We start from the raw sequence: 27,367 nt of genomic DNA on the forward strand, positions 1-27,367 counted from the left end.
GGTAACTCACCTGAACCAAATCACATCCTGGTTGTGAAGGCTACCCCCTTGTTCTTCATTTAAGTATGATGTAGGATTTAGGTCTGAAGTTATAACAGGATCTTTTAGAGCATATGTAACTAACATAAATCTGATTTTTACTTGAAAATGGATATTAGTAACATTGTAACTAAACAAAAGAGCTTCAGACAAAAATGTCACATTTGATCCTTTATTTAAAAGTATTCAACAGATTCCTTAAATAAAGTATTTATCTTTAATAAAATAAGTTCTCAAAAAGTTTGGAGGTAGAACAATGTTTCAAGGTCATTTTCCTCCCTCCACACGCTTACTATAAGCATTTTTGCAATTTTTTAAAAGTAAAAACATGATACACCCTTGAGGCCTTGCTATGTCAAGTCTGAAAACACTGGGAAGAGCTTTAAATTGTACCTTCGTAAAAACCCTCCACCAGTGAGAAAGATTTGTGTGCGTGCGAGATTCACTCAGTCAACAACCTTTATTGACTGCACGCTGCTGTGAGGCTGGCTCTGAAGCACTCGCCCTGCGTGCCCTGCAGGTCTCACAGTGGTAGAGCCAGAAGCGTGGAGCACAGTTCGAGGGTATTTAGCAGCAGTAGCTTGGGATATGGTTTGCTGAAAAATGATTAGATACAACAAAACACTTACAGGATGAAAAATTGCCATTAAATTAGCTTTAAATGAGCTGTAGTTTAAAGTTTTGTTATTTATATACTTCTAAAAAAAATCATAAGGTGACTTTAAAGGTGTGAGTGATTTTTCTTTTTGTTTTCTTCCTCATCTGTAATAGATACTTCTTAAGAACACCAAATGAAAAGTGCTAGACTTCTGATTAACTAGGCATCCTGAGCTTGTATCACCTCAATCTTGTGTCAGATTGTTTGCATTCTTTTTCTGTAATACTGATTTAATCATGCCAACGTTCCTTAAGTTCAATATTTGTTATGACGAAGTTAAATTGGTCTCTGAAAAGAAGAGGTTTGCATTTCCTTGACAGGAGTGAAACAGCTAGGACTGTTCCTGTAATAGACAGTAGTCATACTGCTTTTCATCAAGGTAAGCTTTCTCCGCTGTCAGATTAATTTGAAAGAAATACTTCAATCTTCTTGTAAATAAATGCCTAACTGGAATTCAGTAAAAGTACATGGTATATACCTCTGAGTGTCACACAACTGAAAGCAAAACATCCCTCACAGGAACAGATGCCAGTAACTCCATCAGCTCAGATGAAGAGGTCTGAAATACCTTTGCTTGTTCTGGTAGCATCACTCGGGAAAGGCTGGACTTTTAAATAGCTTACAGAACACTCAGATGCTACTTTACAGATTAAAGTATAAAACTTTACAAAACTAAGTTATATCAACTAAGTGACATTTTGAACACCTCTGGTCATTAAAAAAAAAAAGTAAAATAAAAAAAAATTGCTGAGAGTGATCTAAGAAAGTGCAGTAACTGCATAAGCCATTTAGGCCACTGTTCATAGCCCTCTGGCATAGTGTTTCATACCCTGTTATTGCACTTACAGTATTTTCTGAACGAAATATGGGGAGGGTGGAGTAGTGTATGAAAATACAGCATAAATAAATTTTTGTTACCTCTGGTCCCAGGTTTTAATTTCTTCCAGTAGATTCCCTACCTTCAGCCTGTTAGTCTAACCTGTATCTCTACTGCCTGTGGGGCAGTCACTCTTCTCCCTGCCCTTGGTGAAGCTTGTCTTTAAATTGTCAGTAAGTTGCGAGGTGAGAACAGCAATCATTGCAGTGCCACCTGAACACTTCTATGAAGAGGCGGATTCCGGAAGAGACAGCCAAGACTAATCTACCTCTGAAATTACTACCACAAAAACAAGACAGACTAAAGTTGCAATATTTATGTCCCCTCTTCAGAACCTGAATGTGTGATACCTTCTACCCTGTACTGCTTATTATTTTTAAACAGGACTCAAGTCTGAGCCGAATCAAGTCTCTCTTCATCGTGGTCATTTTAAAAAAATATCGCTACCATATATAGAAAGAATAGTGTTACAAGCATATTTCTGGCTTACCTGAGTGACTGGATGATGTTTTTCAACAATGACTGAACTCATGGGTGGAACAACTCCCATCACTGCTAAACTACTACAAATTCTTGGTTTTTGTCCCATATCAGATCGGCCTGTGATTCGAGCAGTGATTGTTCTTCCTGCTTTCTGTTGAGCAGATGTTATTACTTTTGCCATGGGCTAAAAATAAACTAGATGTTAGTTGGTAAAAATTCTTAGCAGAATTTAGCATAGCTATTTAAATTTATAAGCCAGGTGCCTGAACAGAACATGGGACACTGTTGGTAATCCAGTTACATTCTATGGGACTTAGTAAATTACCTGGTTTATTTGATTCTTTTTTCACTCTAAGAGACAGTGTTTAGCACAAGTGACTGTTAGGCTGAAGGGACTAAGCCTAATCTAACAAGCAAGCAGCACGCCTAAGTTAGCTTTTCTCTCTAGCTGCGTTCACCAGTGACAGCTGCAGGCATTTGCATCCCTGGCAGCTTGTTCTAGCGGTGACAGAGCAGCTACAGAAAAAGCTTCCATGCAATGAAATGCTGCATCTTTCTCTCATGATGGTAGCAAACTATCAAATGGGAAAAGGAAAGAAGAGCAATGCAGAACAGTGGAGAAAAGTAAAAAGGATAGTTTAGAAACAAATAAAAAGGAAGCGAGGGGGAAGAGATTGCAAACTACAGGATGACAAAGCAAAACAGACTTTTTCCAAAACTACACGATATCATGTGAAACACTGATTGTTACCATTGTGTTGTATGTAAGTATGTGTATACTTTCCTATTCTTCATTTTATTTAGTCACACATTTCCCCCCCCCCCGCACACACCAAAATAATTTTAAACTGCTGTTGATACGAATGGCTTTTCTTTAACATTAATGAGCATTTTAAAGCTTCTCTCTTTACCCTTCTATGTAAACTCTACACCAGTTTCCTCAAATACATAATGTTGCTCTGAAAAAAACTAGGAGAAGATATCCAAACTAGTATTTGTTATGAAAAGGTTAATTTCAGCATGTTACCAGTTTTTGAGTTGATGCCAGACCAGGTCCTGCAGTTGTGCTAGTGATGATTGCTGGAGACTCAGAATCTAGCCTGGTCTGAGAAGTGCTGGCATGACCCAAGTGGGCAGAAAACTGCAAATGAAGCAGTTTACAAAGAATAACTTTTCTGGAAATACTGGTTTACTCTTTAATTAGTCAATCTTCTGATTATTCCAATTACTCTGCTAAATTTAACTTCTTTACAGATATTATAGCCGTTTTCCCTCTGTTTTCTGGCTAATTTAAAACACATCAAAGATGTTAGAAACTCAGTAATATTTGATACTATTGGAATGAAAAACTCGGGGGAGAGGAAAGCATTTATTCTCTATTCTATTCAGTAGCATGAAATTTTTATGGTTATGTCTTCTTCACCATGACTCCAATGATGCAGGTCCAAAACATCCAAGCTACTGGATAATGACCTGGCTAAGCTGATGTGACAGGACAGAAAGTTGAGTACCAACAGTATCTATATACTTACCTTGATTTCAAGCCTTTTTTTTTTTTATGTAACTTCTATTTTTTTTAAGACTACATTAAACTCAGGTTCTTTGCAAACAATACTTTTCCCACCAGAAAGATCCTTAGAAAGCAAATTCTGCTTATAAGAGACCTTGTTTTCATTAGTTTAATGATTTTTTACTAGAAGAAAAAACAGAGCTTAAGCTTCCTGTAAGTTGCAGAAACCATGCCACAGCCACTTTGTTTACACAGTGCAGTCTCATGTACTCGCAGGTTTCATTTTAAATCTCAGATTCAGTTCAAGTTCTTTCAGTTCACAGGCTATTGCATTTATGTTTAAAAAGCACCAACACAGGCAATTAGTTCTCATCCCTAGTGACCATAGTTTTATTCCAGCTGCATACTCACCATGTCTTCCTGCTGAAGACTAGTTGCTGTTGGAGGTGGTGGTGAGGGAGGATTATATTGTGAAGAAGGCAGCCTTCCTGCCACACCGGTACCATTATCTTCTCTCCTACTTCCTGCATCTATTAAACACAAAGTAATGGGATCAGCACAGAATCTAGCAAACCCTAAGGGGAATAGAGATGAGTCACAGTAAGATTTTACTATTCCTTTGAGATTTCTGTGTAATCTAATTAAAGGGATTATTCTGTTCTTTGTAGGGATATATTTAAAAAACTTTCCTGTATTTGAACTTTCTTTTCAGAGGCTTGATGATAAAATTTTCAAGGGGCTAATTTATGCATTATGCCAGTGCACTTGTCACATAGTGGTAGTGCAAAGAACTAGGATTCTGAATATGGCTTATGAACAAAATCCACCACAAAGAGCTACTTGCACTAAGGGATATTAATTCTGTGGCTTTGATACCCCTCTCTTTAAATACATAAAGAGGTGACAATTTCTTCTTCTTCTCACTTCCTTAAATCCATCAACAAATCAACAAGGCAGATTTTTGATGATCACCATTGACTCCATGTGTTATGGAGCCCTTAAGGTTGAGATACTTGCACAGTATCAATCCACTTCCTACAACTCTATTATGGGACCAAAGTAGATGACGCTTCAGTGTTTGTATAATACGTAACCAGTGACGCATTGTGGCACAAGGAAGTTTTCATGGCCGTAGATAACAAGACAGGAACAAAACATGATAATCGTCTAACATGATGTTTTAAATCCTGCAGTGTCTGGGTGGGTGTCCCATTATTCCTGAAGGGGTATGTATGTAAATCAATGGCTGTGCAACCATGCTAACTAATTGTGTAACTGAGGTCATTAAAAGCACCTGGCAGCTCTAAGAAAGATTCATGTGCCTGGGGCAGGGGAGGAGATGGATGTGAGAGGCACTGGGGGGAGATGACTGGTATTGCAGCAAGGGCTACAGAAGCTACAAGATGTTTTGAAGCCAGTGAGGACTAGAGGGACTATGGGAAGCTGAGCAGCACAATGCTGGATGTCCCAGCAGTCACAGATAGGCACCTCTGCAGCGTCCAGCGCAGCAGACTCGCGTTGCTGCACTGGCCTACAGCATCAGCTCCTACTTCATTGTAAATCAAGAAAAATGGTTGGTCCATCAATCCCAGCTGCTGGTCATGTCACAGCTCTAGAGCTCAGTTTTCCTCATTCCCTTCCTGCCCAATCTCTTCTTAAATATTTACAAAGCAAAGCTTTCCGGTTTTCCATCACTCGGCTACCCATCGTTACCTGTGAGACCTGCTGCACTGCGTGCTTTTGGAAAACAAACAAACAAGCAGAAGACAAAGCCTTGAGAGAGACTAGTTCTTCATTTATAGCATTTATAGTGGAAAATGAAATACTTGGCAATGCCCTGTAACTTTATTGCCACATGCTGTATCTTGAAAAACTAGTTCCTCATGTCCTTCCCCAAATACTGATTCTGTTTGTTGTAGCACATAGCTACTATACATAGCTGATGTTATATCCTGGTTCCCTAAGCAACTGGACATTATTCCAGTAGATACATTTAAAGGCCACGTATGTTTAACCAGATCAGACGGCTACTCGAACAAGTATGATCTTACACCTTCGTTACGTTTCTATTTCTTCTTCACAGCTACATTCACAGGCTGTAACGTGTTGACGATTTGGCTTCGTGAATTTCTCTGAAATACTTCAGAAACTTCTGGTATAAGACTGTTAAGTCTAGTAGCTGAAGTTACCTGTCTAAGGCCATTAAGAACTCCTGCCAGCACGGCTAGTAGCTAAGCAGAAATGTCACAGCTGTACATGTGGCTAGCACAGCTGCACTCTGTAACGTGAACTGCTGCACCAGCCAGACGCTGCTTGTACTGCTGTACCTTGTTTCACTTTGAGGGGATGAATTTTTTGCACCAGTAATGGAGTATAGCTCGTTCATGCAGAGCTGCAGGTGTTTTGTAAGTAAGTAAGTGTGTTGCTCAAATACTTACTTAAACTGGTGTTTTCTGTACTAGCAGAGCACTCCTACTAAAAGCAGAGCCTAGAAGACTTTCCTGCCCTTTTTGCATTATCAGGCAAGATTAGGAAAGAAAAAAAGGGAGGACAGTCTGGGAAAAGCATATTCATTGTACACTGTAAGCTTCCAGAGAATAGAGGAAGGCTTTGCAGGACTTTTCTTTCCCCCAACAAAGCAGTACAAAGTTCAGCACCAAATTATATCCTAACAACCTGTGGGATTATTTTTTTAAAAACAGTAACAAGTTGTTAAACCATGTGTTGCTATAAGCTCTCACATTAAAGAAAAGGGGAGAATCCTTTAAAAACACTATCAGATTACAGCTTTTTTACTGACCAGGATCCGTCCTACTCTCCTTGCCCTGAAACATGGTCATTGCTTCCAGGTTCAAAGCACATACACCACGCATAAAGGCTTTCTTCATGGTGTCTTCGTACTGTTCTCTTTCACTATGCAGTCGCAGAATCTCAGCTTTTGTCTGTTCCAAAGTAGCATTTAGCTACAAAAGAGAATAAGAGAACAACTGTTTTGTACTTCTGAACGCAAATCATTGAGTATGTTCCTCAATTACTTTAGAAGCCATTTACTGCTTTTCCAAAGATAAGCCTTTTCACTTCAAAATCTCTGGTTCATCAGGTAAAAGACAGTTAGTTATTTGTCATCTATTTCTGCTGGAGCATATTATTCATACTTGAGCACAGAGGTTACTCGAATGGGTTCAGGGGGACTGGCAGACCCTAACCAACTAAATAGAAATTTATCTTGCTAATTTTTCTTGTCTACAGATTAGGCAACTAGCCCAGGCTGAATTTTGTCATTAATTTGGATTCCCTTAATAGTCAGAGCAATAATTATCAGACATCTCACTTTTCTAGTCATTATAAAAAGAAAAATGACAAAACAAGTGGCTCTAGTAATTCACTGATTGCATTTTCCTTTATTGTATTTTCCAAAATTCAGCATTTTCAGGTAGGATTCTCAAAAGTCCCATAACAAAACTCCTACTGTTTGGAAGGACTCAGTCAAATGCCCACTCATTAGAAACTGGGCTTTAATTTCTAATTTATCAAAAAAATGCCTATGCTTGTACATACAAGAGATTTTATTTCAGAGCAAATATGGCTGGTAAGCCATTCTTAAAATTTCTAGGCTTAACTTTTTGCTAAAATATACAGCTTTTAAAATAGGTATTTTAAAACTTACTTTAATTTACTCTAGGTACCAATATGCATCTTGACAAATTGATTTCACCTTTAAAAACTTTCAAAATACTTTGATAAGCTTAACTGGCAAGGCAAAGGCAAAACCAAACTTAAATTCAGCTTTTAATGGAATAGCTAATATATATATATATATATATATATATATATATATACACACACACACACAAAAAAAAAAAAGTTCTAATTGAAGTCATAACAGTAATAGCCTTTTATTTCCACTATGTCTTCTTTAAGATGACCTCAAAATGCACAGCAAATAGTAACAACGTGCTATCAGGAAACAAGTATCATCCGCTTTACAGGGTGGGCAAACAGAGGTTCATCTCATTTCAGGATGAGTCAAATTTTTTTCACTTACATGTGCTGATCAGCATTATTTTATATCAGCTGCAGGAAAAAATTAAAAAAAAATTCACATCTAGAAAGTGAACTTCCATACTAGAGATCTTAGATTTCCTCAGATCTCCTCCTGTACTTGGAGCTTTTTTCTGCTATTCTTCTGGAAAGTCCTCATGTATTTCAAGTTTGCTGAGAAAGAGATACTTGGTGGGGCAAGAGAGAGAAGAAAGAAAGAAGAAACCTTATCTTACCTCTGCAATTTTGGCTTCATAATCATTAGTGAGCTGAACACAGACATCTTCTGCCCTTAACTGACAGGCTTTTGTTACTTTTTCTTTCCATCTTGCTTCACTAAGACAGCGCCATGCTGCCCAAACCTTCTTCATCAAAGCTGTCTGGAATTGTCTGTCTGCTATACGATTTGCATATTCCTTAGGAAACAAATACAACCACATTATATGCAAGCTTTGTGAAAACTTAAGTACTCAAGAGAGCGTGGATGACTGTTTTGCAAGATATTACACAGATCACTGGAGGAATGCCTAAACTAAGCTACATGTGCTACAGTGAAGCAGCACATAAACATTGCATGAACAGTTCGATTCTTCCTGCATAAGTATCCAAGAGCGTTACTGTTCCCAGTATAGAAAATACATTTGAGAACTCCTAGATAACACAAAACCCTCTTTTTGATCTTAGTTTAATGACATTTAAACAACCATCTCACACATACGCTGTCAGCACACATGTACAAAGCCATTAAGTTGATACATGGCATATTTTGAGTCACTGCAAGAACCATTTAAAACCTGCATTCACAATGATCCATGATGATTAGCATAAACTGTGATACAATTACCTAGGAAAAAAAATGTATATAAACACACACACACACATAATTATATATATACATAATATATGTAATTACATATACAATATAATTACATATATTATGTATATATATAATTATATATATAAAAATAATAAATATTATATATTTTATATACACACACACACACACAATTAAATTATTTTTTCAGAAATTAATTTGAAAAAAGAAAAAGTAGTGTAAATTCCCAAATCATATTTCTAAGCATGGAGTGAAAGAAAAGAGAAAACGCTGCCTCTCTCTATGGATAATAAAACTACAGTGATTTACTGTACGCTGATCACAATAATTGAATCAATATATATATTAAAAAAAAGTAGACGTTTGATTTTTTTTTCTTCATCCCATAGGTATTCTGACAGCAGTGTTCTTTTTTGAATTGATGTTTTCAAACTGTTATTCAACACTGCCAAAAATGTCAAAAGAGAAACACTGTCATTTCTTCTAACTGTAAGAAGAACATCAGCAACTCTGACCCTTTTGAGTTTAGAGGCTCCACTTTCGCCTCATTTTTAGTTTGCACACGTACCTCTTGTTTGGCTTCAACATGCTGAATCCGCCACTGCATAAATTTTCTCATCAATTCTATTCTCTCCTTTTGCTTCTCTAATGCTTGAGTCAAGTTAGCAATTACCTGCAAAAATATTATTAACATTATATCAATAACTATAATTTTTGTAAGATAAAATAAGATACACTGCCTTCATCAGTTATTTGTCATTTAAAGCACTCACTTTTAGAAGAGCCTTACTGTTAAATCTTCCTTTTAGTCTAATCAAGCAAAACACAATCAGTGTTCAAATCTGGAGTAAAATTCTTTTGGCTTCAACACTCAAGACTCTGTGGCACTTAAGAAACTTTCATTAAGTAGTTTTAGAAAAAAATCAACTGAATTGTCATTTCATCCTACAACACCTGCAGGATTCTGTTTTACTTCCTTGTAACCAAATGTTACTGTAGAATAAGGTCAGAAGAATCAACATTTACAAAAACAGCTTGGTGAATCAATTATGATTTATATCGTTAAAAGTTTGCTTCACTGCAAAATTGATTGACTGAAAAATGTAAGGAAACAACTGTTGATCTGCAGAAAATTTATTCAAAGCTCTGAACAGAATTAGCAAGCTAAAGAATTGCTAAGAAATAGAAAAAATAATCAAATTAAAAATTGTCATTCTCTTTAAAAGGTCTCATGAAAGATACTATCCCGAGGCCTGTGACAATCAAAACATTTGGGACACAAGATGGCTTACTGGGCTGCGAAAGTAACTGAGGACGTCAGGCACCAACCTCTAAATACATTATAATTAGTGTAACAGGAACACCTGAGGTTCACTGATTAAAATTTAGTCCAGGTATGACACAAATTGGTTATACCAAATCACTGAGCTGTTCTCTACATTTTTGCCTAGCCTCTTAAGCTAGATTCTCCCCTCATAAGTGAGAAACACTAATGAGTAACACTGACAAATTTGGGTAAAAACGTTTCTTGCATTTAAAGTTATTCTAATTACTGCATAAAGATGGTAAGGAACAGTATTTTATGATGTTATATGCTATTAGTCATTGAACATATGTCAATGAAATGACTAACATGCAAAATAAAATTTACCTTTAAATCAAAGCTATTATCTAGCAAATAGTTCAAAACTCCTAAGTTTTGGTACAGAATTTCATACACACTGCTCTAGTTGTAATTTGCAGAATATTTAAGAAATACTACTAGGAAAAAGCTTGGTTTCCTTAAGGTGGTGAAAATATCAAACCTAGCAACACATGAATGTCATTTTAACACACTGAAAGTAATTAGAGCAGAGCTGTCTTCAGTTTTAAGAATAAGTTCTTCATAATCCTATGTTTTAATATATCTAATTTAATTAAGCTACTTTTTTCTGCTTAAGTATGACTACATTCAACTTTTTGCAGTGTCAGAATAAAAATGAGTTGTTTATATAGTAAATAATAATTTGAATTGATCTAAAATTAAATTTTCACAAATTGTCAAACAAATCAATTAGAAAAGAGAAAGCAAAGAAACTGAGTATAAATAATTTATTACCTTTGTTGAAATAGTGATATACTAACATAAACCATCACCTTTTGCTACTGCAAACAGACCTAAATAGGTTTGTTAATTAATACATTTTTGCCATTAAAAAGCATGAGAAATCTTACAAAAGAACTCCAAAGTAAGAACAAGAAACTAAGTTGTGAATAATGTTTGTGAGGTTGATTGGCTTCAGGTTGTGACCATGTTAGAATTCATCGGGTTTGATGGCCGTACTGTCACACATGGAAGTACTGCCACCTACCGTTAACTCAAATCGTTTTCTGTAAGAAGAATTTTAGAAACAGAATAGTAAAATTGGATAAGGAAATTGTTTCATTTGCTAGCAGATAAGTACCACCAAGAATTACGACACATTAAACATGCGCAGTGTACAACGATATCCGACAGAATTAAGTAGATTTGAATGGTATACACTAAAATAATTATGGGTCTGAATGTATGTACTAGTTAAATGATATTGTGCTAATCCTGTGCTTGTCATGTTACAACATTGTACTTGCTTGGTCTGTAAAATCTGACTGTTTTCCGGGTGGACATGGAACGTGACCTTTCATTCTTTCTCCACATTTTACTTCCTTCAGCAGATGTTCTACATTACAGTGCAAAAACATTTTTTTTTTAAATAAGAAAACAGGAATTGAAAATCTAAACTCTATTAAGTGTTCTCAAGTAGAAGGTTATAATTCAGCATAGAAATAAGAAGATCCAATTAGGTTATCTGACTGTAGGGCTGTCGCAATTTTACATCCACTCCAACAATTTTGGTTAATTCCAAAATTGTTATGCTAGTAAAAAAAAACAGTATCTGAAAGAGTACATATCTATCTACAGTCCTAAGAATTCACCAAATAAGAAACTCTCTGAACATTTGGGGGATTGCTGTCCATTTTAAATATGGGAAAACCCATCCAATCTTGACAAAAATTAAAAGCTCTTCAAGTGTAAGAGCTAATAGACTCATCCAGACTGGTGTGAGTCTCATGAAAGTAACAACATACGAAGTACAAGAATAGCCTCTAGATTTCAAAAAAGCAAAAAATGCAAAATATTTACAGACAAATCTATTAACTTTCCACTGTTAATAGAAATGATTTTCATTAGAAATGATTTTTTCTACTATTGAATCTAAATATGTTATTTACTTTTCCGTTTTACTTGCTGCAAGAATTCTGTTCTTCAAGTACAATTAAGATGTATGCAAATGTGTCAATGTGGAGATTTGTAAAAAGAGAGAACAACTGAATTATGAACTTGAAATATCACCTCATCTTTTCTGCCAACAGAGATTTCATAAGTATGCAGCAGCTCTTTCAGGTTTTCCAATTGATTGTTCAATTGTCTGACATGTGCAGCGTGTTTCTCTCTTTCTTGTCTCATTTCAAGCTTGTGATGTTCGATAAAACTAAGTTTCCATTTTTTCAACTCAGTCAGAACATTTGTCTGAAAAGTTAAAGGAAAAATAGTAGTGAAATTAGTAAAAATACTCTCTCCTCCCCAAACTTTTAATCTTAAAACACTCAGTGATTAAGTGAACATGAACATTTACAGTGAAGCTTTCATTATGAAGGCTTTTTATAAGCATTACCAGAGATTATGAACCCTTGAATGATAACAATTGAACATCCCTAATGGAAAAAATTATTCCAAAGGTCCCTAGCTCTTGTACAAGATAGTGCATACAGGCAGTAAACAGCAGCACCACCAAAAGTCCACTGCAAAACCCACCGTTTCCCAGCGCAGTCACACACTTTACCAGCACTATCACTTATTCTATGATAAGGCACTGACATCTGTATGTTATTCTTACGGTTTCAATACAAAATACATACCTTAAGACTTCCGCTCCAGAGATCAAGTATGTTTTCTATTTGGGTCACTTTTTCATCAGGAACAGTTAATTCAGTCACTATTTCTTCATTGATTTCTCTTGGACTGCATGCAGATCCTTGTGAAGAAGTCTCCTCTGAGAGGACAGGGCAAAGGTGTTCCATGTTGGCCTCACAAGGCCCCTTCACTGACATTAAAACTAAAAATGAAACAGAGTAAGGATTGATACTCTGGAAGACTAACTGCTCTGAATTCTGGATGCAAGTCCGAAACGAAGCATTAAAAAAAATATATATATATCACCAAACCCCTCCTTTTCCTGTGTAAAACAAACTGAACTCAAGATTCTAAGATAGAAACCAGATAATTTAAACCAGTAGTTGCACTGTAACAGTAGTCAAATCAAAACTAATGTTCTTTTAAAAAAATGAAACTTGTGAGGTCATTCATGTTAAAGATGATGATTACAGCAAGTGCCATGAAAATAGTTTTGCCAAAAACGGAAAGCCTATTTCTTAATGTAGACTGCTTTTAGGTAAACATTTCGCATCAGAAATCTACAAACTTTTGCCATTTTCCTCAACACGCCTGTAAACTCTGCAGGACAGTGGCTTGGGTATCCTTGTGTATTTGCAGCTGCACACTGTGGCGCGTATTTTAAGGTTGGTAAGTATTAGCAACCATTGCATGGCCCCTTCTCGCCCCTCCACCCCAGCTAGGAGTTAGCACCTCCCAGTTCAACTCTTCATAGTATTTTCCTTACATCCTTTAATTTGTTCATGTATTTATACTTTGAACTCTCTGAGACAGGAAATGTCTACTATGCAGTTAGACAGTGCCTTACACAATAAGGTCATATTTTCAGGTTGTGTCACTAACTACGACTACAATAAAAATTAAGATATGCCCAGAAAATAATGGACACAGGCTTGAGTACCAACTGGTGAGAAAACAGGCTTAAATGAAATGGACTCACATTTAACTGAACACAGGTAATTAAAATCTTGTCTCATAGTCACTTGAGCTTTATAGAAAATGTTAGAGTTGACAGCTGAAAAATTTGGGAAGAAAAGGGATTAGCAAATTCCTTATATTAATGACAATTCAGACAATTTTAGAAGAACACTTTCCTTCTTGCATAGATGAAGAGAGCAAAACTCCAGTATTTTAATTTTCATTTTTGAAAATGAATGTTGTCTGGTTTCATAGTGGGTAGGTACTGCTTTGTAGTACAAGCAAGCACAGATACGCTGGACTGTTTATCACAAAGCAGTGTTTTTGGTGGATGCTGGAAATCTTTGTTTCTAACTTAACACTATCTGAGACTGATGACTGACACTTTTACAGCCACTGTCACAAACCATTGCAGGAAGTATTAAATCTCCTGCAGAAGAGGTGAGACAGTGCATGGACAGAAGAGCTGTCTGGCTAACATTCACTCCCAGCAAGTAGTTTGCACTGAAACTACCTCACTCGTGCTTCAAAATAAGGAGATGAGGATGAGCTGCGGTGCAGAGGCAGAGTTGCATTCTTTTTTGGCGTTTCTTCCAATGTCGCGTACAACTATGCATCAAACTTACCATCAGACTGGCCTGAAGCAGCCCCGTCTAACATACCATTTCTCTAGACTAAATTCTACACGCCATTACTTAAGCAGAAGTCTAAAAGTAGATTACTCTCAATCACGCCAGTATACCAAGATTGGCATCCAGAGTTTGTCATTGTTTCTCATGCAAATGAGAAAAGTGTTGCTCACATAATGGCAGAATTTGAATATTCTGTGTCTGTAAAGGACTGTAAAAAATGTAACATGCCAAATAGAAGTATTTCAAGTAGTTTTGATCATCTGCTTTCAGTGATGTAGAATTTGGCTGTGGTTTCATAGTACAAAATATTTCAGCAGCATTATTACTATCAAGTGTTCCCAGTTCCCAAGTCCTTCACCACTTGCTGCCACCCTTTTGCGGCATCATGCTCCAACTTCAGCTCTGCCATTGCTGTAAAATGTACAAAGGGAGGTTTTAATTGTTTGTTTGGATTGCAAAGACATCCAGTGTATACTGCACAGTTTACAAGATACTTATAAAGAAAGGAAAAAAAGGAAACTGGTAAAAAGCAGGATATTAAACTAGACTGACAACTATCACTGTCCTGGATTGTAATACTGCCAGTTCACCTCCCCCTTGCTCCCACCTTAATTCTCCCTAAGGACAGATTGTCCTAACTTAGCTTTCATTCCCTCTTGTTTGCCACAGGATATATCTTCCTCTGAACCAGTGAGTGGATTTGTTACATATCTCTATTATCCTCCTATGTAATTTATCTTGATATTATAGTACTGTCCAAATTTCCCAGCTGTGTGCATATTAAAAGTCATTCTTGTCACCTAGTCCTTTACTTCATTACATGATGCCACTCAGTTAAGTACACTTAAGTTATCAAGGACATGGAACCAGATGTAATAAATGCAAGAAAGTACATGGAATGTACTTTCTATAATAATACCCATATGTATTTACTCCAAAATCTCTAGATTGTATTTTATAGCAGAAATCATTAAATTATCTGTTTTTCTAGATGTCTGTTATCCCAGTATTACTGATCATTTTTCTGTGTGCCTCTAATATCTAACTTTTTCTGGTTTCATTAAGTAAATATGCTCTGACAGATTTGCATAGAAGCAGCATTCAGATGTAAAATTAGCCAAAAATTATTTTCAATAGAGATTCACTGTATCCTAAGTATATAATCTTGATTTCCATTTATACTGAATGATAACTGCTCAGCACCTTTTATATTAGCATACTAAAAGTGCCTTCAGAAACACCAACACCGAGCTCCAACTTCTTTGCACTTTCATAATAGAAAATGAAAAAATACAATTATCAAGTAAATCAAGAAGAATTTATCTGAAGTTTGATCAGTTCAGCATTAGGTCTTGTAAAAATGTGCCACGTGACTCCCAGGGTTGTCTCTAGTCAGCTGAATTTTTCAGGAATCTATATTAGTTCTATTTCAATTTGCATGCAAGCAACATCCTAGTTTTTAAGGCTAAAATTGTCATGTTACCGCTCAAACTGAATAGATAAAATATTTGCATGCCTATTTTTCATGTAACCCAGCAACATCTGCAGTTTTATGCTTCAGATGCACACTATGGATTAATGTTTTCTGCTGATACTGTAAGTACTGGGTATATTAAGTGGCATAGAATACTATAATACCACCTTTTAAGGAGAAAATTTTCAGGGAAGAAAATATATGCATTAGAGTAGATAAAGGATCTCATGGAATACAGCTGAGGCTCTCATTCGCTCCCATTCATAAATGCATGAATGGCCATCTTTTTCCTAATGTACAATTTTAATCAGTTTTCATGAAGCGTAGAGAAAAAAAGCTTTTCTATTTCACCTCTCCCCCCTCGCCCCCCAAATTATCAAATTTTGTTTCCTCAGCAAGAAGTAAATTTAGAAAAAGTTGAAGTCTTAACAATTCTTTGTCAGAATGAAAAACACGATTGAGAATTTTAGTGAAACAGGTATTGAGAATACTTGGAAGAAATTGCTACGAATAAAAGACCCCCTATCATTTTAATTGAGATCAACTAGGTCCTACTCAACTTGTCTTTGAAAGATGCCTTCAGTTAGGAGACTCAGTCAAGATATTTCTCAATATAAAAACTAAAAACAAGTTACTCCCTATTTCCTTATGCACTACAGGGAAATTAAAAAACAACAACAACAACAAAAAAAACAAAAACAAAAAAAAAGGAGCACCAAATACTTCTTTCTTCTGGCCTTCAAAACATGCTACAGAAACTATTCTCTTTAACAGATGAAGGTTAGAAAGATTATATAATTTTTTACCTCATACATGAACTGTTATCATTGGACCAAGGTAGAGGTAATAGTTTGTTCAAATCTTTTTTTTTTTTTTTTTTTTTTTTTAATGCTCTCACAAGTTTAATGTCTCAACACTAAGGACTGATAGCCTGAAGATTAAAAAAAAAAAAAAAAAAAAAAAATTCCCACTGTTTGGGTATGAGTCACCATTCCACCTCTTTGCTACTTTATTGCTCCAGTCTTAAATGTTTTTAGATTTAATTAACCAGACTGATAACAAGAACAGGAAATTAAATTCTGGGTTTCAAAGTTTAAAAGCATCTGGACATTGGATTGAATAGCACAGCAAGCTTTATGCCAATTATTTTTCATATTTGACTGGAAGCTTTTAGTGAAGTTTAGTGAATTATTTATTATTAAATTTGCTGAAACAAATAAAGGTTACCAGTTATTAGATTTACTACAGTCATAGTACACCACTAGGGCACTCAAATTCTTGAAAACAGTCACCTTAATTTTAAAAAATTGAAAAAAATCAAGCAGTAGTAGCAAAAGATATTCCACAAACACACCTTCATTTGAGAAGGCATCAAGTAGCATTGGTAACTCCATTGCTCTCTCAATACCAAAACCATGTGGGGAGGGAGGGAGGGGGGGGAAGCTTTGAGAATTTCTGCAGAAGAGTGAACATTTTGTCTTAACATTATACATAGTGTAGACCCGCATTTTGTTCTAGAAAGTTACAGAATAATAACCTGAATAATTTATGATTTGGTATTTTAACAGTCACAACATTATAGCCGGATAGGAAAAGAATGTCAAAGAACCTGGTTTGTTATATGAACTTGTAGCAATCCCAAAAGAATGGAGCTGAACAAAAAAGTTAAAACTATCCTCTTGAAACAACCTGCTGATCTACCAATACCAGAGGTGAAACATTGAGCTTGAAATTGTTTACATTTCCATTTTTCATCCAATGCCTTGTGTCATCAGTACTCAAAAAAAAAAAAAAAAAAAAAAAAAAAAAAAAAAACCTGTAACAAATACCACTCAAATATTCAGTCACTCATATCAATATTGAGCGTTTTGTAAAAGAGTTGGACGTGCAATACCATGCACCACAAATACTGTTACAAAATACAGTTCCACTCAAACTGAATGACTAAACTCTGCTGTATATTTTTATAATTCTGAAGAAAAATCATATGATTAGCCAGAGATAGCCAGCCATACAAGATCTACCTGTATAAGCACAGAGGACTCTGTGGATGACATCTGAATAGGGATTTGCTCCATAATGTTGTTCCAAATGGTTCAGACTGGAATTGTTCTGTTCATCTTCTAAGAGAAATTTCTCAAGCACAGAGATGTTTCCAGCAGTGGTCTTGAAATTGCTCTAGAATTCTAGAGTTCTGCAATTGTATTTGAATACTGGCAACCTATTAGCCACAGGACACTTTTAACCTTCAGCTTAATCTATCAGACTGCAATTTTCACTACCTTGACTATATCACTAGTGATACAACAAATAAGGATGCTTTGCTCCCTAAATTAAAACAATTTGTATCATAATTGTTGTTTGTTTGTTTTTTAACCCATAACTAACTGCTTTCATTCTAGGAGTTGCAGGAGTATCTGTTGCTACAGAGGATTTTTTTTCTACAATGTTTGACTATTTGGGAATAATTGCCAGGGTACAAAATATCAACAGCTTCTACAGGTTGCATTTTTTTATACAGTCTTGGCACACTTCCCACATAGGACATAACTATGCTGGATGAAGTTAATAAACTTCTTTTTGTGAAATTCATAAACCTGAAGTTCCATAGACTATTCTTGAAACTTCTATGTTAGCAGAATTTTTACTAAAATAATTCACTTTCCAATTCCAGATCCTGTTTCCATTACAGAACATTTGCTCTCTCCAAACCACCATTCTCCTGCTTTCAATGAGCACAAAATCATACCTTCTACTTTCCCACGGGAGTCTCATATTCAGAGAAACAACTACAGTAATTCTGCACAGAGGGGAAGTCCACAGAGACTAAGTTGCTCCAGCGTTTGATAAAATGACAAAACATTTCTCCTTATGGCATGCTGGAGGGGTGCAATGATTTGAGGGTCTGAATGTGCCTAGATTCTACTGCACACATTCACTGTGGGAGGCAAAGCACACAGAGCATAACCAATACTGCTCTCCTCATTTTAATCATATTGCTTTTTGTTTTAAGAATACTATAATGTATTAACATGAGTTAACTAAATGGCAACTGATAGCTTACTAAGGCTGCTGTATATTCTAGTCAAAACAGTGCGCAATTTCAGAATATGTACTTATTTTTGGTCATGGTTCTTTCTAGTATCAGATAAACTTCTGCCAGTGTCTGCACTGTCCTTTGCAATTGCACTAGTAACCTCCTGTTAACACAAAGTTACTTAGCTGTCATCAGCCTGTTCAGAACTCTTGTATATGTCAGCCAGGAACAAAATTTACTCTGATTAAGATTATTAGCACCAGGTTTACATACCACTTCAAGACACTTGATCTCTATTTGTAGAATGATTTGTAGAACTTCTACACCCCATTCCCCTCTAAATAGTAGAGAGAGACCTGGCATCAAGGTCCTAACTTCCCTTAAGGACAGGACACAGAAAAACAGGTAACAAAAAACAGTAGGTAAGTAATTTCATCATGAAATGGCAGACCTTTTGAACAACAGAAATTAGTTTAAGGTAAGTACTTCATGATTCTTTAAGTCAAGTTCCCTTCATAACCATGAATACCAGAGTTACTCTTAAGCGTCACATCACAATGCATCACAAGACACAAAATTTACACAATCTTAAAGACCAAGAACTAGAACAGAATGAACTACTGAACTGAACTAGAAGAATGACTTTCATGCAGTGACTTGATTAGCCATTACACAAAGCCCATTTCAGGTAATTCTTACTTCAAAATAACAATGCTTTAAACACACATGTATCTCTCATGGCAACACAGGTATGAGCAAAACCAGCCACGAACTCTCAAATTTCTTTAAAAAATACTTTAAGTGAGGACCACCTCTGCATTATTACACCAACCACCTTAAACATTTACACTTTATGTCATGTCTAGACTGTCAGCACATCAATACTATCACTTGAAAGCTAAGTTAGAGAGAGAACCTTCAGTGAACATAGTATCTTCCTAATTTTTTTCTTGTTCAAAATGTATTATACATGAACTGTATATTCTTTTTAAATAGAAGCTATTAGAAAACTTTTATTGACAAAATTTTATCATTGCTTGTGTAAACTCAACTCACAGCTTTGCACATATTACCTGGAGTCTCACGGTGAATGACATCATCTGTTATATTTGAAAACCTGTCACCTGCTCTCAGTTCTGAGGCAGGTTCTGACCACTTTGGGCCATGATGTTCAAACTTTGGAGTCACTACAGCATAACGAAGCAGCTCTTCATATTCATCCTGTCATAAAATGGGGACAAATAGTTATAAAGCTATGATTATCCAAAACTTCGGTAGAAGAAGGAAAAAGTCGAAATGACTTTAGATAATTTTTTAGATTATTTTGTATTGTGGTTGAAACTAAAAGATTTTGCCTTAAAACTGCAAAAGCCAGCTGTTTACTTAGTATTTAGAAGTTAGTTGTAGTAGTTTATCACTCTCTTGCTTCATGTTCTAAAATGCATTCAATTTACTACTAGATGCAGTACAGTAGTTATACCTGAAGATTTTGTTAGATGCCAGAACTAGACAGTATAATAGGCACCTCAAAAAATATGACCTACGAAAATAGATTCCAGATTAGGAATCACCTAATACTATATTTGAGCATCACTGTTACCACAGAAGGGGGGAAAGTACCTGAAGGGAGAGTGTCAAGGGGACAGGGACAAACTCTTTTCAGTTGTCCCGTGTGACAGGAAAAGAGGCAGTGGGCAGAAATTGAAGCACAGGAAGTTCTGCCTGAACGTGAGGGGGAATTTCTTCCCTGTGAGAGTGACAGAGCCCTGGCACAGGTTGCCCAGAGAGGTGGTGGAGTCTCCTTCTCTGGAGATCTTCAAGGCCCGCCTGGATGCAACCCTGTCTGACATGCTCTAGGTGACCCTGCTGAGCAGGGTGGTTGGACTAGGTGATCTCCAGAGGTCCCTTCCAACCTTACTGATTCTATGATTCTGTGATTTTTGTATCCATGACAAAGATGCTACTAAGCAGAGAGTCACATTCACATTCTGTAACATTACAGTCTCTTTGGGAGGAGTTATAAAGCCAATCATCATTAGCTAATATTTTCTTTAGATTAGATATGGTTATTCTCACCATATATTACACATTTATTAAGTTATATAGTTACAGTGGTCGTGTATGTGTAAAACTAATATATACGCTTGACCTTTAAAAAATTATGAACCAGTGTAACCGGACTACAGCTTTATACTACATGGAAATTTAAACCAAGTAAGTTAATGTTTTCTTGAAGTTTCCTAATTAAACAGATTTTCAGAATGGAAGTATTTAGAGCTCAATGTGAAACTGAACAATCTGCATTACAGCTTAAACATTAAACAAACCATTCCAACAGTAATAAAAACAAGGAAACAAACAAAACCTTCCAGTTGCAGTTAATGCCTACCGATCAAAGCCACTAATTGAAACATTTGGAAACATTAGTTTGAAAGTATTAAACCAGGACACAAGTAGTAGCTTTTTCTTCACTTAATATTATTTCACTAGTTCAGTTCTGAGCACTAGTTCTGAGCATCCTAATGGGCTCAAGGCTCAGAAACCAATTGTGAATTGAAAAATTATTTTCTTGTTCAAGCTGGGAGAAGTCAGAGTGGAAACAATCAGTTTGAATGTACCAGTTACACGTAATACTTCCCTGAATCGATCACCTTAAATACATAATGTTTTAACATTTTCAATGTAACCTTCACATGGGTTTCAACTAATCAGAGAACATTTTAAGAAGCTAGGTTTTGTGTTTTAACTAAATTTTAGTTTCCTTTCAACTTTCCATTCCACGTCTTCTAGTCTGTCATGTTAAAATTAAAAGCCCAAGTAATCATATATGAAGCAATACAGTTACAAACAAGTATGCATAGCATATGTTTGCAAATTATCATTTTTTTAGATTTAACCCCCAAAGGAAATAATAAAAGTGCAGAAATAACAAGATAGAGCTACAGAGTGAACTGTTTACATCCAGACTTCTGGATTTCAAAAGTAAATCCAGATTCAGATTCTGACTTAAACTTATTTTTTTCTTAATGGGGAACCATTCTTCAATGTATGTTCTTACTGTGTGTAAGAACTGGATAATATTCCTGTAGAATACATGCAAGCCCTAAGATAATACTACATGCTTCATTAAAAAAAGCTAATATACATGGCCTAACTGCAGTTGTGTATTGTGTAACTTTATTAAGTACTTACTTAAACTCCTTGATATGAGCATAATTCTTTTATATTTCATGCTATAGGAAGACCAAAAGATGATAAGCAAATTGTTGTCTAGCATATTCTGATGTGCTTGAGCCCCAAATGCATAAGAACCTTCAATACGTAAGCTGATACTCAGAAAACCAGCCATTATTGTTAACCAGGTCAACAAAGAGACACAGACAGGTATCTGAGCAAGGAAATCTTGGTATTAAACCTTGATATTAAAACTTGCAGACTTCTAAGTCTGATGAAAGAAGTGTTTTATTTCCTCTGCAAGTACAGTTTAGATTCTGTGAGATATCAGAATAATAAAGAACTCAGGTATCTTTTAATAATTAGTGTTGCAAGGGGCACAAAAGCATTTGGAAGTTTTCCCTCCCCCCCCCTCCTTCTTAAAGGATAGTAAAATTCTATAGATACTGCATGTAATTTGTCCTCTGGATGGTAGTCAAGGTAACTAAACAGCAGGAAAAGAATGTATTACACACATGCAACCTGTTTTTCAACTACAACAAGCACTGGAAAGACAGATTAACTATTTTTCCTGAATACAGGTTAAGAAATCTTATCCATAAGTTTGAAAAAGCATGAAAACAAAATTCCCCCTAAACAGATAGTTTAAAATGGACAAAGTCAACTCACAGGAAGAAAACGTTAATTTAACAGTGCTTCAGCTGTACACACCCATTGCATCCATTGCACCCATTGCTTTTTGGATGACAAAAGTAAGGACACATTCCTACATGACAAATAGCAAAAGTTATTAGTGCAAAAGTAGCCTGTTTTGGATAGAATCCCATCGAGGTAAAAATACCACCCAAACTGCAATAGCCAATTATTAAATGATGAAAATCTACCTCTTTCAAGACAACAGGATAAAGACTTTATCCAGTACCTTCAAATCCTCTCAAAAGAATGCTGAGCACAGCAAAGCAAAGCAAAAAAAAAAAAAAATCCCACCACTAAAGTTCTAGTATATCTTGGCACATTTGATGCAGGAAAAAAAACAATGTTTCTTTTGAGACACCAGCTTAGGCACAATCCTACTCCAAGAGAAAAAAAATCCATTACACATTAAAAAAAAAGATCGTTCTTACAATATTGTTTATGAAGTCTAATACATAGCATATTATTTCCTTCATAAATAATTGGTTTCTATCCTCCTGTGTCAAATTGAATCTTCTCAACCGGACTAAACACATAGATAAAACATAATACACACAAAAAAAGAAATCTGCACTATTTTACCTACAGCTGTCAGTGATCAGTTTCCTAAGGTTGTATGAAACTTCTCCCAAATATTGAATTTCTTGTGAAATGCACAAAAGAAAAATCCAAATGAAGATTTTTTTTACTCTCAAATTTTACTTGTCTAATTTACTTCCTTCCACTAACATTTATATTACTTTCCCATGCACCTAAAATATAAAGAGGATGCATGAGTTATTTGCAACATTTCGTCAAAATTATCCTTTGCCACAAAGAAAAAAGAAAAGTTGTCATAGAGAATCATATGAGCTTGCTTGTTTCCTACCTGAAGATCTGAAGAAACAGAACTGCCACGAACCGAGTCTTTTGGCAAAACAGGACTTGTGCTTTTCTCTTCATCTGATGACATTCTGCACAAAGTCAGTCTATAAAACAGAAGCTGAACTTCACTTTTTAGTTCTAGCTGGTTTGCTCTGTGTTCACCTATGTTCTATTTTTTCTAGCAACACAAACTCCGCTGTAGTAACTACTTCAATTCCCCATTGGTGTGCTAATCTGAAGGTGTGTGATGTTACTGTGTAGTGTCTGTATTAATGTTATGAGTATAGACTGGTAGGTATTTAATTGTCTGATTCAATCCATACTCAAAACCATGAAAAAACTTCCACTGACTTTAAAGGATTCTGAATAAAACAAAAGACTCCAAAGCAACAAACTAAAAATTTACTATTGTTCTAAGTTAACTGAATAAGCTTCTTATAACTAATGGTTCATGTTACACAATATAAAATTTTACATTAACTATATGAGTAACTAAAACCAAAATTGACATATAAAGAGCGAGAGAAGCCTCCATTTATAATTACATGTCTGTGTCAGTTCCTCCATCTTACTCATATTTTGGAGCTTATTAGCTTGTTTCAGTATGAAACTCCTACAGAGTGACATAGGAATCTCTAAGCTCCACTGTGATGTTTTTTCCCCTGGAACTACCTCAACCACAGTCCAAGTTGACATGATGCCCTTACTAACACCTTGCTGCTTCTTCATCGTGATCAACATCAGTCTTCTTCCACCTTACACTCTGCTTCAGCTGTCACCTTATAGGCCCAGGAAGATGACCAGATACTGACAGGACAGGCAACTCCTCCTTAGCTACAGGTAATGTCAGTCATTCCAGCAATTTCTAAGAAAGGTAGTGAGGTATTCTTGAATATCTGGGAAACAGTGATGTTGCAGAACTGGTAAGAAACTTGAAGACTTTCTAGAAGTTTTTTTTAATCTACTACAACTTTGCAAAGTTGCAGTAGTTGCAGTGCAAAACTGAAGCACTTGATAGAAAATTTGACAGGATATGGGGAAAAGAACTCTAAAGGATATGGGCCAAGGAGAAACAGAAGAAACTAAAAACATGAGCGGGAGCCAATTATTAAGAAAAAGAGCCATCATCTTTTTTCAAAATGTCAAAAAATGCAGTAATCTCATAGTTCTCTATGTAGAAATACAGATGGAAGTTAGTTGTCTTTTTATTCCTCGAGTTATTCTAGGTATTGATTTTTCCTGCAGTATAAAAGCTCTGCCACAGGTAAGACTTTTCCACATTTGGCTTCTGCCAAGCTAATTCCCCTAGCTTCTGACCTATGGGAAAAAAGTTTCCAGAAAAAGTCACATTTTAGCTAGACTGTATTTTACAAAATTAAATGCCCATAACAGCAGGTATTTGAAATGGAAACACTGAAAGAACTTTGGACTTCATAAACAGCTAGTCTGTTAACAGTTCACTTCACAAAATGAACTGACAAATGAAAATGCCAATTATTAGTAGCAAAGATAACTCTAAACCCTGCAGATGTAGGACTCGGACAGGCCTCAGGACTTACTCAGAGTATAATCTTATTTGATTATTACAACATCCTTTTCCTGAGCTTGATAAATGCAACCTTTCCATACAGATGTCCACCCAAAATCCTGCTGCAAGGGGTCAGTTTCTTAGCTAGTCCCTTGACCTTCTAAACCTTTTTCAGGAATCCTTTTAATGACTTTCCTTCTCTCTCAAACATAAGTGGCTTATCCTTACTTTCAGGATCCTTTATAAGCTATCCCTATTGTACCTATCATTTTTAATTTCCTTCTACTCAGCCCAAGTTGCTAGCCTGTACTGCTCATAAGTACAGTTTTCCAGCAACCAGTTTGCTTATTCTGCCATCTGCGTGAAGAACTCTGACCATCAAAAGCCACTTGATGATCAGACTAGCCACCTTTCCTTACATTTTTGTATGCTTTTGCCAATAACAAATTGAAATTACAATTAGATCATAAATCAGACCATATTCTCACACTATGAACTGGTCTATCTCTCTTTCCCCCCCCCCCTTTTCCTTTTAAACTGCGAATCAGGTCTATGGAGTTCTGGTCCTTCCACTGCAGTGTGTTTAGGGTCTCTAATAAGATGAACAATAACAGTTATTTCAAGCTTAAAAATCAGTAATGAATGAAAAATTCCAGCAAACCTAGAATACTAGACATCTGATCAAATAGAGAAAAACAGATTAGATTAGTATGATAAATTAAATTCTTTGAAGCTGTTCTTTGCAGACATCACCACCACTTTATGCTGAGACCAAGTGATCTGCTTTGATCTCAGCAAGCACATGTTAAGTTCAAGAAATGGACTGGGTTCCTTTCTAAAAGAGAAATCTCTCAGCACGTATTAAGTAAGACACCAGCTCAGAGTCAGTAAGTTGTGACGCTGAAAATCACTGAATGGTGGGAGAGCAGCAACACAAGCATCATTACATTTAGGATGTTCTTCCAGTCTCCTCCAAGCATCTGCCAATGCATATATCTGAGTTCATCAAAGGCAGATTCCTGATAACAGCAGTAACTTCTTCCAAACCATAAATATATCACTCCCGTGTTAAGAGTGCTACTTTTAGGAATAGGATGTAGAATTATAAAGATCCTTGGTCTGATCTATCATGTCTGTTCTTATATTTGATTTTACATTGCTTGAGCTCTGCTCTGTATTTTACATTTTTGAATTTGTTATAACTGAAAATCAATTCGTTGTTTTGACTGATACATTTCAAATAATTTAATATTGTTACACTCCAGTCAGGGGAGTCTACATCAGAAAATGCAAGCTACTCCTTCTCCCAGTGCAGTCTGCACACCTCCTTTCCCCTTGACTGTACCCATACGAAGTAACACTGCTCAAACCCACGTCCTCCAGCTTCGCACTACAGCAGCTCTGCAGTCTCCCCTGGTGCCTGCACAGGTGAGACTACAGCGACCGCTATCACGCTGGCTAGTGAAAAGGGGGCCAAATCACAGGGTGTGGGGGGTGGAAGTGTCACACCCCCCGGGGGGACACAGCCGGGCAGGAACACGAGTTCATATGCGAAAAGGACAGGCTTGTTGGTTGGTTTTTTTTTGAGACCGCTTGTTTTTAAAGCAGCTGGCCCAACTAACCGGGGAGGGGGCGGCGGGCGGCGCTAACGGCGGGTGCCCGCGGGGGGCCGGGGGCCCAGCTTGGCTGTGCACAGCTCGGCGTGGGTGCGCGGTGGAGGGCGCCGGGCACGGCACGGCACGGCACGGCACGGCACGGCACGGCACGGCACGGCCCCGCCGCCCCTCCCGGGCCCGCCGCCTCTCACCTGCGGGGCAGCAGCCGCTCCCGGCGTGACAGTTTCAAACTGCCAGGGCGGAAGAAGAAGCACTTCTCTGATAGGCTCGGCTTGCTTTTAGAAAGAGCTCTCTGATTGGGCAGCCTGGAGGCGAAGTAGCCAATTAAAGAGCCTAGCGACAGGGGCGGGACACGCTGGTCGTTCCCGTTCCCGTCCCTCCTTTACCTATAGGCGCCGCTTTCCGGCGGCTCCTGCTCGTCAGCGGCTGCCGCGCGCGGATTGGCCGGGAGCGTTCGCGGGGCTGGGGCGCGCGCCGCGAGCTGCCGTTGGGGGCGGCGGCGCGAGGCTCGGGGCGGGGCGGGGCGGCTGCGCGGTAGCGGCGGCGGCCTCGCGGCTCGGCGGTTGCGGGGCCGGTGGCACGAGCAAGCCGTGGCACCCGTCCTTCGTCTCCCCTGCGCGCCCTTGAAGCCTGGTCGAGCGTAGTCAGTGCGGGTTGTCTGCGCCGTCCCGGGCCTGCGGCAGCTCCACGCCTTCGTTCGCGCTCTTGTTAGAGAGGCGAAGCGGGGGCGGCGTCGCCGTTGGGCCAGCGCGCTGAGGGGTCGGCGGGCTGTGTCACCCCCGCAGCTGGGGCCGCTCCTGGCGAACGGGCCTCGGAAGGAGGGCCCGGTTTTCTCCTAGTCGAGAATTAGCTGCCAAAAGGTATTTCTGTGCAAAATAAAGGAGACTCTAGGTTAAAAAAGAGAAATCTTTATTGGAACTCCTTCACTCAAATCTTTCAAATAAACAATAATTCGCAAGCTAGGGAAGTCGGCTGTGTAGCTGCCTGAAATTATTTTTGTAGCGCTCTTACGGAA

At 37.2% G+C, this 27,367-nt stretch overlaps 1 protein-coding gene across 3 annotated transcripts; it reads right to left on the minus strand.

The window, feature by feature from the left end:
• Window positions 1-203: 203 nt before the first annotated feature.
• On the minus strand, window positions 204-26,578 carry POC5 (POC5 centriolar protein). Of its 3 annotated transcripts, none has more exons than XM_062600223.1 (12): window positions 26,544-26,578; window positions 23,213-23,312; window positions 19,551-19,698; window positions 12,383-12,579; window positions 11,817-11,993; window positions 9,012-9,116; window positions 7,845-8,024; window positions 6,368-6,530; window positions 3,979-4,097; window positions 3,085-3,198; window positions 2,065-2,208; window positions 204-635 (listed from the first exon to the last, which is right to left on the minus strand). In XM_062600223.1, the coding sequence occupies exons 2-12, from the start codon at window positions 23,294-23,296 to the stop codon at window positions 486-488; spliced, it is 1,581 nt and encodes a 526-aa protein (XP_062456207.1). In that variant the 5' UTR covers window positions 23,297-23,312; window positions 26,544-26,578; the 3' UTR covers window positions 204-485. The 3 variants fall into 3 exon arrangements, with proteins under 3 accessions (XP_062456207.1, XP_062456205.1, XP_062456208.1); XM_062600221.1 differs by having other exon boundaries at window positions 2,065-2,241; XM_062600224.1 differs by lacking the exons at window positions 19,551-19,698; window positions 26,544-26,578 and having other exon boundaries at window positions 2,065-2,241; window positions 23,213-23,295.
• Between the last annotated feature and the right edge of the window lie 789 nt (window positions 26,579-27,367).

Source organism: Rhea pennata, chromosome Z, assembly GCF_028389875.1.
Source record: "Rhea pennata isolate bPtePen1 chromosome Z, bPtePen1.pri, whole genome shotgun sequence".
Classification (NCBI taxonomy): Eukaryota; Metazoa; Chordata; class Aves; order Rheiformes; family Rheidae; genus Rhea; species Rhea pennata.

What these genes read in the sequence shown, in the direction of transcription:
- POC5 (XM_062600221.1), bottom strand. Translation starts at nt 23,296, where the DNA reads ATGTCATCAGATGAAGAGAAAAGCACAAGTCCTGTTTTGCCAAAAGAC. An exon ending in TCTGGAGCGGAAGTCTTAAG is followed by an intron (nt 11,994 to 12,382) that starts GTATGTATTTTG and finishes TTAACTTTTCAG; the next exon opens with ACAAATGTTCTGACTGAGTT. An exon ending in CTGTTGGCAGAAAAGATGAG is followed by an intron (nt 9,117 to 11,816) that starts GTGATATTTCAA and finishes ATATTTTTGCAG; the next exon opens with GTAATTGCTAACTTGACTCA.